At 47.7% G+C, this 16,015-nt stretch overlaps 1 protein-coding gene across 11 annotated transcripts in view; it reads right to left on the bottom strand.

The window, feature by feature from the left end:
• The window catches only part of CELF4 (CUGBP Elav-like family member 4), a 797,596-nt gene that overhangs the window by 12,064 nt on the left and 769,517 nt on the right, over nt 1–16,015 (bottom strand). For all 11 annotated transcript variants that reach the window (XR_013394723.1, XM_077936520.1, XM_077936525.1 and 8 more), the window contains exon 12: nt 13,969–14,136. Coding sequence is in view for 10 of the 11 variants with exons in the window: in XM_077936520.1 (XP_077792646.1) it covers nt 14,009–14,136 (128 nt within the window). In the remaining variant the exon portion in view is untranslated. The remainder of the gene's footprint in view (nt 1–13,968; nt 14,137–16,015) is intronic.

Raw genomic sequence — 16,015 nt, 5'->3', positions numbered from 1 at the left:
ACTCTGCTAACCCAGAAATAGCACCTCGGGTTAAGAACTTTGCTTCAGGATGAGAAGAGAAATTGCGCGGCGGTGGCGTGGCAGCAGCGGGAGGCCCCATTAGCCAAAGTGGTGTCTCAGGTTAAGAACAGTTTCAGGTTAAGAACGGACCTCCAGAACGAATTAAGTTCTTAACCCGAGGTACCACTGTACCGGAGTTGAGCTCCTATGAGCTCAGGCTGAAACAAAGCCCTGTGTATACCCCCTTTTAAGTTTTCATTGATCCGTACTGTTCTATTCTTGTTATTTAGATTTAAAAAAACACCTTATGTAAGCCATTGTCACAGGGTACAAATTTGAACCTTAACCAAGCAAGCAAACACCTGCATGTGTCTAAATAGGTTCTGTGCCCAAATAGAGTCTGCAGGAATGCAGATGGTATCCTTGCGTCCAAGACAGAAACTCTGGAAACTGATTAAAGAGGGTTGGAAGGGACAAGGGAGGGGGAATCACTTCACAGCCAGGCTGCCCTCAACAAGAAAAGGTGGCTGACACCATGCGCCGCTCTAATCAGCGCTGAAAGCTTATGAGGTCAAGGTCTGCCTCCTTCTCCATTACTCTTTCCTCTGTCTTTTCAGCTTTTTTCGCCTGTCTGCTTGGGACTTGAAGGGCTGCTCTTGTCAGCCCATACATATTAAAAACACACACCCCCAGCATAAAAAAATCCCTAAAAACCACCCCCTCAAGTAATATACCCAATGAGGGAGATGGAATGGGATGAAAGGTGAACAAAGGCTCCGCGAAAGCAAAAACAAAACAAAACAAAAAAGACCAAGTGGGAGATTCAGCCTCATCAAGGACCAGCTCATTAATCACAATCCAACAGACCAAGACTAAGGCTAACTTGAGTTTTTGAAAATACATGTCGGGAGAGGAAGCTGGGAAACGGCCAAAGGCGTCACATGGCGAGGTTGCTCTGATGGGGAGATCAGAGGCAAGTGCGAGCCATGTGCTCTGCAAGGCGCCCAATGGCTGCAGCTTGAGCAGGTCTGCTCCCGGGGCATTTAAACAAGCCTCACTTGGACCCTACACCTGGTTTTTCTTATCAGGTATGAAGAGCTGAGGTTGGGGCAATCTTAGCTTTGGATGGAGGGGAGGTTGTACAGTGGTACCTCGGGTTACATACGCTTCAGGTTACAGACTCCGCTAAAGCCTCAGCACCTAGGGCTTGCCGATCAAAAGGTCGGCGGTTCGAATCCCCGCAGCGGGGTGCGCTCCCGTTGTTCGGTCCCAGCGCCTGCCAACCTAGCAGTTCGAAAGCACCCCCGGGTGCAAGTAGATAAATAGGGACCGCTTTCTAGCGGGAAGGTAAACGGCGTTTCCGTGTGCGGCTCTGGCTCGCCAGAGCAGCGATGTCACGCTGGCCACGTGACCCGGAAGTGTCTCCGGACAGCGCTGGCCCCCGGCCTCTTAAGTGAGATGGGTGCACAACCCCAGAGTCTGGCAAGACTGGCCCATACGGGCAGGGGTACCTTTACCTTTACTTTACCTTAACCCAGAAATAGTACCTCGGGTTAAGAACTTTGCTTCAGGATGAGAACAGAAATTGTGTGGCGGGAGCAGGAGGCCCCATTAGTTAAAGTGGTGCTTCAGGTTAAGAGCAGTTTCAGGTTAAGAACGGACCTCCGGAAAGAATTAAGTACTTAACCCAAGGTACCACTGTAGTTCCTTCCTGTCCCTCCAATGCTAGGGTATCCTGTATGGTGTAGTGGTTAAGAGCGGTAGGCTCATAATCTGGTGAACTGGGTTTGATTCCCCGCTCCTCCACATGTGGCTGCTGGGCCAATCACACTTCTCTGAAGTCTCTCAGCCTCACTCACCTCACAGAGTGTTTGTTGTGGGGGAGGAAGGGAAAGGAGAATGTTAGCCGCTTTGAGACTGCTTAGAGTAGTGATAAAGTGATCAGATCCAAACTCCTCTTAAAGGGATAGAGGGGGAGTGGCCTATTTCCTGTTGGCCCAGGGCCAATCGTACTCTACCGAGCTCCACGAGGCTCCTCTTATTTGATGTAAGTCTTAGGAACCCCCGCTGCCAGATTGACTCATGCCGGCACTTCCGGCATGCCGGCTAGAAGTAAACGATTGCTCCATGCCTAAGCAAACCTCTTGTGTCTTGTATTCAATAAAGGCATAGTCTGTTTCAAACCAAAGCCATTCTATATTGTCCTTTTTCCTACTTGGGCCGGGGGGCAGTGGTGGCACAATGGCTTGGCCTGCAAGAAATGTCATGGGGTCTGAATCAAAAAGGATGGTGGGGGGGGGGTCAATATCCCAGCAGAAGAAGTGGGAGAACATGGCATTTCACGGGACAAGGGATGGAGGATATCGGCAGTGTCTTTCCTTGCAATTTTCTTCCTTCACATTTCTAGGAGGGCAATGTTGTCTGCTCCTTTGGTATAAATGACAGCTGTCTTAAATGGGCTCTATTTTGCTAATGATGTTCCCATACTAATGGCTCGATTTTATTTATCGATTTTAAAAAGGTACATTTCTATGCTGCCTTTCAGGACAGTAGATCAGCCCCAACATCCTCAAACGGCTCACCATATAAGATCACAGTGGGCGTGCTCACATATTGCATGCAATGAGCTGTGTGCCTGCATACACAACCGTTGAGCTGTACATTCATACAGTTGTTCACAGCTCATGATCAGCGAGAGTACAGTGTGTACCTGTGTACAGATTCACTGAGCCGCCTAAATCAAAAAAGTGTACACTCTTACGCTCATTTGTAACGTGTGAGCAAGCTTAATTTTTTTTAAAAAGCGCCATTAGAAACTGCACAATTAGAATCAATACATAATCCAGCTCCTTAAATGCAGGACGGATAAGCTGCAGATAATACACCCATATAAAACCATCGCAGCTCACCCTCTCGTGCCAAGCATGGGGTTGCTACAATATACTGCTACAAACTCCCCGATCTTAAGCTTTGCCAAAGGCCAGTTGGAAAATGAAAGCCAGATCAAGAGAGGAGGCAAACACAATTCTCATGGAATGGTGTTCCATAGGTGGTGGTGGGGAATCCCTATGGTTATAGCAGGTGGCACTGGGGTCTAAACCACTGAGCCTCTTAGGTTTGCCTATTGTAAGGTCGGCAGTTTGAATCCCTGCAATGGAGTGATCTCCCATTGCTCTGTCCCAGCTTCTGCCAACCCAGCAGTTTGAAAGCACACCAGCACAAGTAGACAAACAGGTACCACTGTGGCGTGAAGGTAAATGGCATTTCTGTCCGCTCTGGCACTCATCATGGTGTCCCGTTGTGTGAAGAATTGCAACACAATGTGCTGCGTGAAGAATTGCAAGTGGAATGTCTTCAGAGTGTTAAAACCAGGTGCTGGTTTTAACCTTTAAAGCCCTAAACAGCCTAGGACCCTCATACCTACAGGACCACCTCTCCTGGTATGTCCCACGGAGGACCTTACAGTCTTCAAATAAAAACATCTTGGAGATCTCGGGCCACAGGGAGGTTAGGCTGGCCTCAACCAGAGCCAGGGCTTTTTCGGCTGTGGCTCCGATCTGGTGGAACGCTGTCACAAGAGACTAGGGCCCTGCGGGACTTGACATCTTTCCGCAGGGCCTGCAAGACAGAGCTGTTCCACCAGGCCTTTGGCCAAGGAACAGTCTGACCCCCTCCTTTGGTAATCCTCACAGAACTCTAGCCCAATGGTTGCCATTAATTTGATTTTGAATTGATTTTAGAATGAATTGGTTTTAGAAATTGATTGTGATTTTAGGTAAACTGTGTTACTTTTATTGTTGTTAGCCGCTCTGAGCCTGGCTTCGGCTGGGGAGGGTGGGATATAAATAAAAATTATTATTATTATTATTATTATTATTATTATTATTATTATTGGCAGCCCTACTTAGATAGCATGGCAGTCATCTAGTCCGGAAGCAACTAGGGACTGAGTAACAGAGGCAAAAGTTACTGCCTCCGAGACAGGACAGCATCTGATTTGGCAATGCTTCTTTGAGGAGGCTCACTCATTTGTTCCTTCCCAGAGAAGCATTTCCCCATCCATCCTGACCTGGGAATTTTTTGTCCTGGTACAGGACAGATCAGGAAAAACTGCTAACATCCTCGCCCCCCCCCCCCAACGCCTGGTCCACCCCTGCACTGACAGATTTTGAGAAACGAGGGCTTCGTCTGCTGTATGGACCTTTTTGATGGATTCCACCTCAGCCAAACGAAATTAAGATTTCAGCAAACAAGCCCCACTTCTGCGGTGGCGGCAGAACAAATGACGGCTGATAATTGCCAGCTCCTTTTGCTTATTCTTTGCTCTGCTCACTCCATCAGTCTCTCCAGATTATATTTTCAGCTGAGTTTAATGAACGTCATTTATTAAACTAACACCAGGGTTCTGCTCTGGCCTCAGACAGATGTGTTCGCTAATATGAATCATTCCTTTAAATTGGATTATTCTGATTGAGAACAGATCCCCGCCACTCCATGGAACGCAAACAAACGGGGCTCACTCTCCTCCGGTCGTGACAGTAATCAGGTTGTGCTCATTAAAAGCCCATCCTGGTGCCATTCACATCTGGGGCTGGAAGGGGAGCGGCAATACCGTTTTCCTGTTGATACCCCAGGTACAAAATAGAATCAGCACAGCAAATTCATTTTTATCCACTTTCTGAGGCAGTGGGCAAAACAGCAAAGCTCGCCCAGCTTAGGGACACATCTTGGCTTTCAGATGCATGGCCAATGGGCAAAGTCAACTGGTTTCATGTCCTGCTTTGTCACCACAAATGTTTACTATTCCAGTATTTAAAAGGTAAAGGTACCCCTGCCCGTACGGGCCAGTCTTGCCAGGCTCTAGGGTTGTGCGCCCATCTCGCTTAAGAGGCCGGGGGCCAGCGCTGTCCAGAGACACTTCTGGGTCACGTGGCGAGCGTGACGAAGCTGCATCTGGTGAGCCAAAGCCGCACATGGAAACGCCGTTTACCTTCCCGCTAGTAAGCGGTCCCTATTTATCTACTTGCACCCCGGGGTGCTTTCGAACTGCTAGGTTGGCAGGCGCTGGGACCGAGCAGCGGGAGCGCACCCCGCTGCTCGGTCACCACAAATCTTTACTATTCCAGTATTTAACAAGGCGGCAAATGTGTGCCCTGGGTTCCAGTGGCTTGACTCCAAGGGGAAAAGACAGTGTTGAGGAGCAAGATAAGTTCCACATGCAGACTTACTGATTCACTCATCTGCACTTTGTGACATTTCATGCAAAAGTTTGACTTGTTCGCCCATCTGGGATTGAGGGGGAAATAACTAAATGGTCTTATGCCATGACTTCGTCACTATCTGTCTCCAAAATAGCATTTCCACCCTCAAACTTCACCCCCCTCTCTTGCCCATGCAATGCTCCAGTCATTGACCCCCGCCCCCCCAAGGGAAAAAAAAATTCTCAATTTTTGCATGGGTAAAGTTAATTGTCACTATTGATCACCCAACATTCCCTACTTTTTTAAAAATGAAGAAATTCTCTTCCTTAAAAATCATGTCTTACCATGCTTAAAACTGCAAGCCTAAATACACTCACTAGGGAAAAAGTCATAAAGTTTTTTGTTTTTTGGTAAGATTCACAAATTGTTGCTGAAATGGGGAAAACAGAAAAATAGAAACCCACATGGAGAGATTCAGCCATCCCTAGGAAAGAGTATAGGAGAGAGCTTTTATTGACATATCTCAGCGGAGTGCCTTTATGCATTGACTGAGGCTTAGGTCTGTTGTTCATTTAATCAGATGTTCGGAGGAAATTGTATGTCTTGTCATCAGGGATGTCATCATAAGTGCTGTCCTGTGGCAGCGGATCAAGCAGCTTATGCGTAGGGCCCCCAAAGGAAAAAACAGAATTACAAAGGACTCAGGGCCTTTACACTGGTGGTACCAATGTTATGCAAGTGTCTCCCTGCTGAAATATGAGAGACCCCCATGGGTGCTATTCAATACTAGCCCTAATCAGAGTAGACCTATTGAAGTTAATCTAATATGATACAGTCATACCTCGGGTTGAAGTTGCTTCAGGTTGAGCATTTTCGGGTTGTGCTCCGTGGTGACGGAGTTGTGCTTTGCCGCTCGCGCATGCACAGATGCTCAAAATGACATCACGCGCATGCGCAGAGGCGACGAATCATGATCCGCGCATGCGCAGATGTGCAGACGCGGGTTGCTTTCTGCTCTGGATGCGAGCGGGGCTATGGAACGGATCCCGTTCATATCCAGAGGTACCACTGTATATAGCTTGGGCCCAGACTATCTGAAAGATTGCATCTCCCTTTACAAACCTGCCCAGGTGATAAGATCCTCAGGTGAGCACCTTCTCTCTCACTCTCATCATCTTCAGAGGCATGGTTGGTGGTGACATATGAGAGAGAGAGAGAGAGAGAGAGAGAGAGCGCGAGAGCGCTTCTCCCAGATTTTGGAAAGAGCGTTTAGATGGGCTCTCTTTGTTATCTTTCTGCTAGCAGGCTTGATACCTTCCTATTTAGACAGACCTTTGAAAATTAGGTGCTATCAGGGAAGTCGGTATTTTAATGCTGGTTCTAAATGTGTTTTATTGTATTTTTATAGTTTCAAACTAGTTGGTTCTAATTACTTTGTATTTTAAAACGTGGGTTTTTGAATGTTGTGAACTGCCTTGAATGAATCCCAACTTGGGAGAAAAATATATTCAGTCAATCAATCAATCAATCAATCAATCAATCAATCAATCTACATGGCTCACTTAGGTTTATTAATTTCAGTGGGTGTACTCTGAGTAGGACTTAGTTAAACACAACCTCATCAGCACTGGCACTCTGCCAGTTCTTGAAGACACACCTATTTAGTAAAGCGTTCCCCTGATCTCCTGACTTCAATTGTTCTAATTGCCATTTTACCTCCTTTGATTGCTATAATTGTTTAAATGGATTTGTTTTATTGAGCAGGTTGACTGGGGATCCTTAATGTTTTGACCACAGAATCACAGAGATAGAAGGGATCCAATGGTCATCTAGTCTGACCCCCTGCAATGCAGGAATCTCAGCTAAAAGCATCCATGGCAGATGGCCATCCAACCTCTGCTTATAAACCTCCAAGGAAGGAGAGTCCATCACCTCCCAAGGGAGAGTGTTCCACTGCCAAACAGCTCTTACTGTCAGAAAGCTTTTCCAAATGTTTAATTGGAATCTCTTTTCTTGAAGCCATGGGTTCGAGTCCTACCCTCCAGAGCAGGAGAAAACAAGCATAGCCCCTCTTCCATGTGACAACCTTTAGATATTTGAAGATGGCTAACATATCTCCTCTGATGAAATGAGTATTTTTAATGATTTGCACACACATATATATTATAACATGAAGGGACGCGGGTGGCACTGTGGGTTAAACCACAGAGCCTAGGGCTTGCCGATCAGAAGGTCAGCGGTTTGAATCCCCGCGACAGGGTGGGCTCCTGTTGCTCGGTCCCTGCTCCTGCCCACCTAGCAGTTTGAAAGCACGTCAAAGTGCAAGTAGAGAAATAGGTACCGCTCATGTACCACTCCGATGGGAAGGTAAACGGTGTTTCCATGCGCTGCTCTGGTTCGCCAGAAGCAGCTTAGTCATGCTGGCCACATGACCCAGAAGCTGTACGCCAGCTCCCTCGGCCAGTAAAGCGAGATGACTGCTGCAACCCCAGAGTTGTCCGTGACTGGACCTAACGGTCAGGGGTCCCTTTACCTTTATAACATAAAACTGGTTTTATATTTGCAAACCACTTAGAGGGTGCATTCGCAGTGAATTAAGTGGTGCATAAGTACCTGAATAAATAACCATCAATGCTGCATAATGTGCCAGTGGCACAACTGGCAGAGAATCTGCTTATGTCCCCTGCACTGAAACCCTCACACATGTCCCTAACAACCACAACAGGAGCACAAGCGCTGACTTACTTGGGCAGGCTGTAAGCAAGAGTGACGGAAGGTTGGGCTGAGAGGGAGGCTGCTTCACCCTTTCCCCAACACTCCTTTCCCCTGCTCAGAACAACCCTCTCCATGGCGATTCCCCCTGCTTTGGTTTGCCTGTAGCTTTTCAGCCATGGGTGTAAAAGCAGTTTGAAAAGTGGGATTTTGATCTGTTGGAGGGAAAGAGTTAAGCAGCCCCTTCCAGCTTCACCCCACCTAGTGCTGGTCTAGAATGGCAGAACAACACCTACAAAGTACTGTACTTTTTGCTCCATAAGACGCACCCTTTTCCTCCTAAAAAGTAAGGGGAAATGTCTGTGCGTCTTACGGAGCAAATGCGTGGTCCCTGGAGCTGAATTGACCAGGGGTGAAAAACAGATCATGCTTTTTTTTTTTGAAAGAGGGAAGTGGGTGTTGAAACAAAGCCGCTGATTGTTTGCCGATCAGGGAGAGAGATAAGGGACACTAGAGATAAAGGAGGCTGCCTGGAAGGGGGGAGGTAAAGACAGAAAACTTGCAAGGAGAGGAGACAGGAAGACTAAAGCAATGAGGAGAGAAATTAGAAGAAAAGGAGGAGCAAAAAACTGCTCCAGCTAAGGAAAAGACACTAAGGCAAACAAGAGGGAAGGGAGTGTTGAAAGGAAGCAGCTGATCGGTGGGACCGGGAGAGAGATAAGGGACGCTAGCAGAGGCTGCCTGGGGGGGGGGGGAGGTAAAAGCCCATGGATTCTTAGGATTTTTACATTGGGTCACCCCAAATTCACCATCAGATCACATAGCATGTCCATGGCTACAGCGTGCACCAAGAAAATCACACATCCACTGTTTCCTGGGGCTGCAATGGTGCAAAAATGTGGTTACAAAGCATGGATCCTCAGGATTTTTGCATTGGGTCACTCCAAATTCACCATCAGATCACATGTCTGTGGCCACAGCATGAACCACAAAAATCATACATCCACTGTTTCGTTCAGAATATTTGTTTTCTTGTTTTCCCCCTTTAAAAACTAGTTGCATCTTATGGCCAGGTGTGTCTTATGGAGCGAAAATACGGTAGCTTGAGGACATGGAATTCTGCAACCCAGCCTGGTCAAATCCTGCCTTTTTGCTTCCTTATCAAAGAACTGTGTTTCTCCCACTCTCTCACACAGGCTGCCTTTAATAAGGGCACAAATGTCTGTCTTTACGCCACGGTAAAACAACACCACTGACTGGATTACCGCCCTCTTGGAACCGCGAGAGGGGAACCTCGCCTGCTGTTTTTTTGCAAAACGATAGCTGTAATTTCATGTAATATTATTTGGGTGAGGGTGTGTCTTTAATCAAAGTTCCGCGCGCAATCAGGGTTCAATTGCATCGCCTCCCACAGCTCCAGTTCTCCCAAAGCAAAGAAGCTGAACCTGTCTCCCCAAACTACCCCTTGCTCATTAAGGTGCCAGCACTGCAACGTAGCCAAATAGCTGCCCTGCATTAAAAAGAAAAAGAGAGAGAGAGGGAGCAAAAAGCCACCCTCATGAACAAGCAGCAAATATTGCTGAATGGAATTTTGCCTCAGCATGGTAATTGCTGATTGTATTTCGAAGCGAACACGGTAATTAATTATTGCAGTTTTCCATCAATGCGGGCTATTGTATGCCAATCTTAGTATAACCATGATAATTAGCAAACGGGATTTCACATCCATTAGAAATTGAAATTTGCAGTTCATGGGAGAGAACTCTGCGTTGTGCTATTGCTGAAGTGACTGGCAGTTTAAAAGGATGCTATCAGGTTAGAAAATACAGGGAAAGAAAGCCATGATGCACTAAAAGAAGAAGGACAAAAATGACTTTAAAATAATAATAAAAAACAAGCCGCGTTTTACGGTCCCCACCCCTTTTGCTCCAGACCCTTCAGACTTTTAGCTAAGGTTTCCCGTTTTCCAGCAGGGTGCAGTAAAGTCAAGTCATAAGCAGGAGTTAAATGCAGGACCTGGTTAGTAGATACTTCGGGAATAATCTGGGTGAGCTCATTCCTCTTGTGGTTCCTCTTAGTGAAGCGCAGCTCAAGATGGTTCATCAGTCATCCTGCTGCAGCCAAATGCCTTTTTCGGCCAGCTTGACCGCTTAGCTGTCTCACAGGCAGAAGAAGGCAGACCTGGGAGCTGGTGAAAGCTCCTTTTGAGCCCAGTTGAGACAAAAGGTGAAGGACCTGTTGGATTTGGGGGAGGGGGCTAAACTGGTTTGGGGCAATCACGGTTGTCTATTTATGATATATTATTATTCATTGAATATATATACCGCCTTATACCCGGGGGTCTCATAAATATATTTCATTTAGGTAAAGGTAAAGGGACCTCTGACCATTATGTCCAGTCGCAGATGACTCTGGGGTTGCGGCGCTCATCTCGCTTTACTGGCCGAGGGAGCCGGCGTACAGCTTCCAGGTCATGTGGCCAGCAGGACTAAGCCACTTCTGGCGAACCAGAGCAGCACACGGAAATGCCGTTTACCTTCCCGCTGGAGCGGTACCTATTTATCTACTTGCACTTGACGTGCTTTTGAACTGCTAAGTGGGCAGGAGCAGGGACTGAGCAATGGGAGCTCACCCCGTTGCGGGGATTCGAACTGCCGACCTTCTGATCAGCAAGTCCTAGGCTCTGTGGTTTAACTCACAGTGCCATCCATGTCCCATATTGAAATTATATCCCACCTTTTTCTCCAAAGAGCTTGTGTGGGCGTACGTGGCTCTACCCTTCCCATTTAACTCCCATGACAACCCTGCGAGATAGGCTCGGCTGAGAGGCAGTGACTGGCCCAAGCTCACCCAGTGAGTAAGGATTCGAACCCTAGTCTCCCAGGTAGTCCAGCTCTGTGCTGTTTATGGAAACACTTTCTTTTATCTGCCCTGAATTTCCCTACATTCAGCTACGCTGAATGCACACAAGTTCTAGCATATTATGAGAGAGGGAGAGAGATTTTCTCTTGTTCACTGTCAGGCAGTGAATTTTTGCAAAATTCTACTTTGCTTCTTTCTTAATTAAAAAGTCCCAAACGATGCAAACTTCCATTGTAGGAAAGTCGCTATATCCTCACCCTTTTCTGAACCTTTCCCAACCCTGACATATCCCTTCTGAGGCCAGGTAACCGATTCCAAGGAATCGCCCTTGATATCCCAAGAAGAATAAGAGTTTAGATTTAATACCCCGCTTTATCACTACCCGAAGGAGTCTCAAAGCGGCTAACATTCTCCTTTCCCTTCCTCCCCCACAACAAACACTCTGTGAGGTGAGTGGGGCTGAGGGACTTCAAAGAAGTGTGACTAGCCCAAGGTCACCCAGCAGCTGCATGTGGAGGAGCAGGGAAGCTAACCCGGTTCACCAGATTACGAGTCTACCGCTCTTAACCACTACACCCAAGCAAACGGCGTCTTTCCGGAGACCCAGAGACCTGGGCAAACATCTCCAGGAAGACTCCAATGTGTTGGGTCAGCCCCTGTCCCTAACTCTCCACCTTGCCACAGCCTACCTTTCCCCCTTTACCTAGAAGGGAGTTTCCCATGTACTTCTTTCATATGTTTTAGGACATGGAGTGGCATTGGCTACTGTCAACGCCGTTTTGAGGAACGGTCACCCAAAGGACTCCACACACCTGGCCATTTCTCCCTCATTATTTTCTGTGTCTTACTATCTGGCAGCCACACCGAGTGCCTAGGAATCCTTGCCTTCTCATCTTGACGGGAGGATTTGAAATAGAATATATTGATTTTGGCAGATTTGCCTCAAATGATCCTCTCTTCGTCCTCCCGCCAGCCTGCCGCACACTCACACCTCCCTCCTCCCAGCTCTGCTTCTGTAATTAGAGAGGAAGGGGAGAGAAGAAGGCGGCCATTTTGGGAGGCGGCTTCTCTCCCCCCCCTTCCCCGCGAAGGATCCTTAGGGGCTTTGTGTGTTGAAGCTTGTGACCTTATCTACCACATCTCAGGGATCTTTTTAATGCCTGAAAACAACTTTGAGAGCATTAGTGGTGAAAACAAGACTTAAAACCACTGTAGGCTAAAACAATTTGTGTTCTAAAAGAGGGATTTGATCAAAGGGATGAAAAAAGCACTCAGAATTAATTGAGTGGAGCTTTCTCCCTCCATCTCTCTCAGCTCCTTTTCTCGCTCTCCCTCTTCTCTCGTAGTCTAGCAATGTCTTGGGAGCTTTGGCCCACGTGGGGAGCTTCCTCCAAATCATAGAATCGTGGAGTTGCAAGGGACTTGGAGCGCAATCTAGTCCAACCCCCTGCAATGCAGGAATCTCAACAAAATCATCCATGACAGGTGGCCATCCAACCTCTGCTTAAAAACCGCCATGGAAGGAGAGTCCACCACCTTTCCTGGGAGTCTGTCTCCTGATGTATATTTTCCTCTAGGAGGCCTAGCTTGGTCGGAATCGAGTACACACTTCCAGAGTTAACACTAAATACATTACTTCTGGTAAATAGCTGCTAGAGGGCCGTGAAAAATGGTGTCTCGTGCTTTTTACACTCATCTACTCATATATTATCTGAAACGAATGGGGCCCATCGGTTGCCAGATGTGATTCCCCCCCCCCAACTCTCCTGCCCCACCAATAATGGCGTATGCCAGTGGTTTTCAACCAATGTTCCATGGCAGCCTGGGTTGCCTTGAAGGATGGTCAAGGATGTCGTGGGCAACACTGGCGTCTGTCCCTCTTTCCTTCCCTGCCTCCTCTGATGCCCTCTCATGTCTCTGCCTCCCAAAAGTTCTTGGGGGGGGGTGAGTGTTCAGGGGTGTTCAGAGGACTCTCAAGGAGAGGACGCTGAGGGAACACTCCACAAGGGAGGGTGTTCAAAAAAGGTCGAGGGGCTGCCAGTTCTGCAAGCAAGTTTGCCAGTAGAAGGAATGATGGTCTCTCTAACCATGCCTCATACTGCCACCCAACTTGGATTCTACAGACGCCCGCCTTCCGCTACTTTTTGCACCACCCTCACAAATGCATTTGGGATCCACTCTTCTTTCTCCCTTTGCCTGCCTTGGGAAAGACCACAACCACCCTCTCCAAGACTGGTAGAACAAGTGCACATTTCTAAGCACAGAGGACACCCCCCTCCCTGGCAGCAGGTATAGAGTTGAAATAGAAGCCTAAGTGGTACACAAACCCTTCAAGACCAGCAACTTGCAATTGCCCCGTCTGCTCATGGTTCACCATGAAAATGAGCCTTTCCACCCATTTGGCAGTTGAACTCAGAGTCCACCATCTAATGCCCCTTTTCAAGCTTTGTTGAGGGCTGCCCAGGAGTAGTCCTAAGCCGAAAGCTCCTTTATCCTGATCAGAAGGCATCACATTATAAAGACTGACCACCCCTCCCAGCCGTACAAGGAATGGAAAATGTTTTGACACAGAACTAGCGATATGCGTAAACTGGACAGCCCTTTCAGTTTGGAAACCACAACATCAACTTGTGTCTTTAACACGTTCACCAACTACGAGATTCACAGGTCACTGACAACATCCATCCCACTGGAACGAGGTTTTTACGCAACTTCCCATTCATTTCATGGGAGTTTTCCAGGGGAGACTTTCAGAGCGGAATGTTCCCATGACCCTCCTTGTCAGCGAACAGCCAGGGGAATCATATTGGCGATGGGCATCTATGCGCACGAAATGTCTACCCCCTCTTAATACCTCTTCCAACTCTCGTTTTTTAGATGTCTGAGCTGGTGCTGGAGAAGAACTGGGGAGTTGACCTCTGTGTCTTGCAAGCTTGACAAAAACGGGGTATGGGGTTGGCGGGAAAGGAGGGCCCAGCATGATGCCAGATCACTTATCTTGTCTCTCCCTTTTCAGCACCAACAACAATGCTTAGAGATGTCTGGTCCCACTTCATGTTTATACTTTCTGGTCTAGCCCTAGAGGAGAAGGCAGACCCTCCTCAGAGACTGAACGGCCAGGGTCCATGACACGAGAGACGCTATTGGACAACAGGTGAAGTTCCCCTGGCCCCTTCCCTCCCTGAGCAGTTACCTGTGCTAGACCTTGCTTATCCAGAGTTTCCCACAATGCTTCAGTAGGGGCGGTTAGCATCCTTTGGCCTCTTCAGCTGCACCTTCAGCCTCTTCATGCCAATCTGGAAGCCGTTCATAGCTTGGATGGCAGCTTGGGCACTAGCAGGATTGTCAAAACTCACAAAGCCTGTCAAGACACAAGGCAAAGGCGCAGGGTTTAACCAGCTGGAGGGGGTCGCCGGGCCACCCCACACACAAGACCAACTTCGAGGATGAGGATGGAGTGCGGGCGAAGGGGGGCGGTGGATGGCAGAGCTGCCAGGTGGCACCAAAGGCGGGAGGGTATGGCTGCTCTGTTGTCATGGTGGGGAGAAGGAAGGGTGCAGATGGGATGGACAGAGCCTTGACCTCTGGCAAGTCTTGGCTGACAGGGGAGGTGGGAAGCGAGGCCATGGGGAGAGCTGGGTCCAGGCGAAGGAACTGGCATGGGTTGGTGTGGCTCATTTGATGACAACAAGAAACTGAGCCAGGTTCAAGGTCCTTGTGTCTATTTACAAAGCCCTGAACAACTTAGGTCCAGAGTCCCTCTCTGAGACCATAGCTGGTCATTCCCCCAAGCTGGTGAGGCTCATTCGACAAGAAGAAGAAACTGAGCCTTTAGTGTCGTTCTCCTAGTCCAGTGGAACTCTCTGCCACTAGAGATTCAGCAGGCACCTTCCGTGCCAACTTTTAAATGCTTGCTGAAAACTTTTCTATTCTGCCAGACCTATGCAGCCTTCCATAACGGTTAAGTGTTAACTTTTTTACATTGTTTTTCTTGTATGGTTCATTATCAGTGTTTGTTTGTTTGTTTAACAGAAAAAAGGTGCTGTTACTCAGAATGAAGTAGTTACAGTAAGTGCGGCACTTTTAACATTGGGGTGGGGGGAGGTGATGGTACTGTGTATCCTTGAGTACCCCCAGAAAAAAGCAAGGATTATTATTATTATTATTATTATTATTATTATTATTATTATTTGTATACCATCCTTCATCCATAGATCTCTGGGCAGTTCACAGCATAAAAATACAAAATATTTTATGCTTGTACTGCTGTAAACCACTTTGATTTATATATTTTTTATAACAGAGCAGTATACAGATATTTTTACAAATAAATAAACAAATGTCACTGTCCATCAGAACTCAAGAGTCAAGGGCAGAAACAGTCTCCATTGCAGCAGGGGTAAACCCTGAGCTACAGCAGATCTTGCAGGGGAGGCGAGAGAGGAAGGCTGATGGGATGAAAGGTTTGGGTCCCAGAAAACAAAGGGACTCAGCAGTGGGGTCTGAAACATGGCGGGGTGTCTGCCTCCCTTGAGGCTAACAAAGCCAGGTTCCATTTAAGGAAGTCAGAAAAGGTTGGTGGCTGTGCATGCAAATGTTCAGGGACCTGCGTTTGGACCTGTAGGAAGAACACTCTAGCAAGTGGAATAGTCAGTGTGCATGCTTGCTGGCGAACACATGAACAAGGCTGCTCATTTCTGAGCACAATTCAAAGTGTTGGTCCTGAGCTTTAAAGCCCTAAGTGGCCTCAGCCCAGTATACCTGAAGGAGCGTCTCCTCCCCCATCGTTCTGCCCGGACATTGAGGTCCAGCCGAGGGCCTTCTGGCGGTTCCCTCATTGTGAGAAGCAAAGCTACAGGGAACCAGGCAGGGGGCCTTCTCGGTAGTGGCACCAGCCCTCCCATCAGATGTCAAGGAAATAAACAACTATTTTACTTTTAGAAGGCATCTGAAGGCAGCCCTGTTTCGGGAAGTTTTTAATGTCTGGTGTTCTATTGTGCTTTTAACTCTGTTGGGAGCACCCAGAGTGGCTGGGGAAACCCAGCCAGATGGGCGGGGTATGGGCGAGGCAAGTTCCATTTTCCACGGGCCCAACATGCAATATTTTGTCGCTGAAAGTGGAAAAATAAAACGATTCTGCTCCCCATTCCAAGATAATGTGCCCTTTATGGGACTTTGGTGCAGTTTAGAGGGTGGATATAATATTTCTCAGCAATGTGAGATGAGGGAAGGTTGTGATC

Source organism: Podarcis muralis, chromosome 11, assembly GCF_964188315.1.
Source record: "Podarcis muralis chromosome 11, rPodMur119.hap1.1, whole genome shotgun sequence".
Lineage (NCBI taxonomy): Eukaryota > Metazoa > Chordata > Lepidosauria > Squamata > Lacertidae > Podarcis > Podarcis muralis.
The sequence above is the reverse complement of the archived record's forward strand: the minus strand, read 5'-3'. Positions and strand labels throughout refer to the sequence as shown.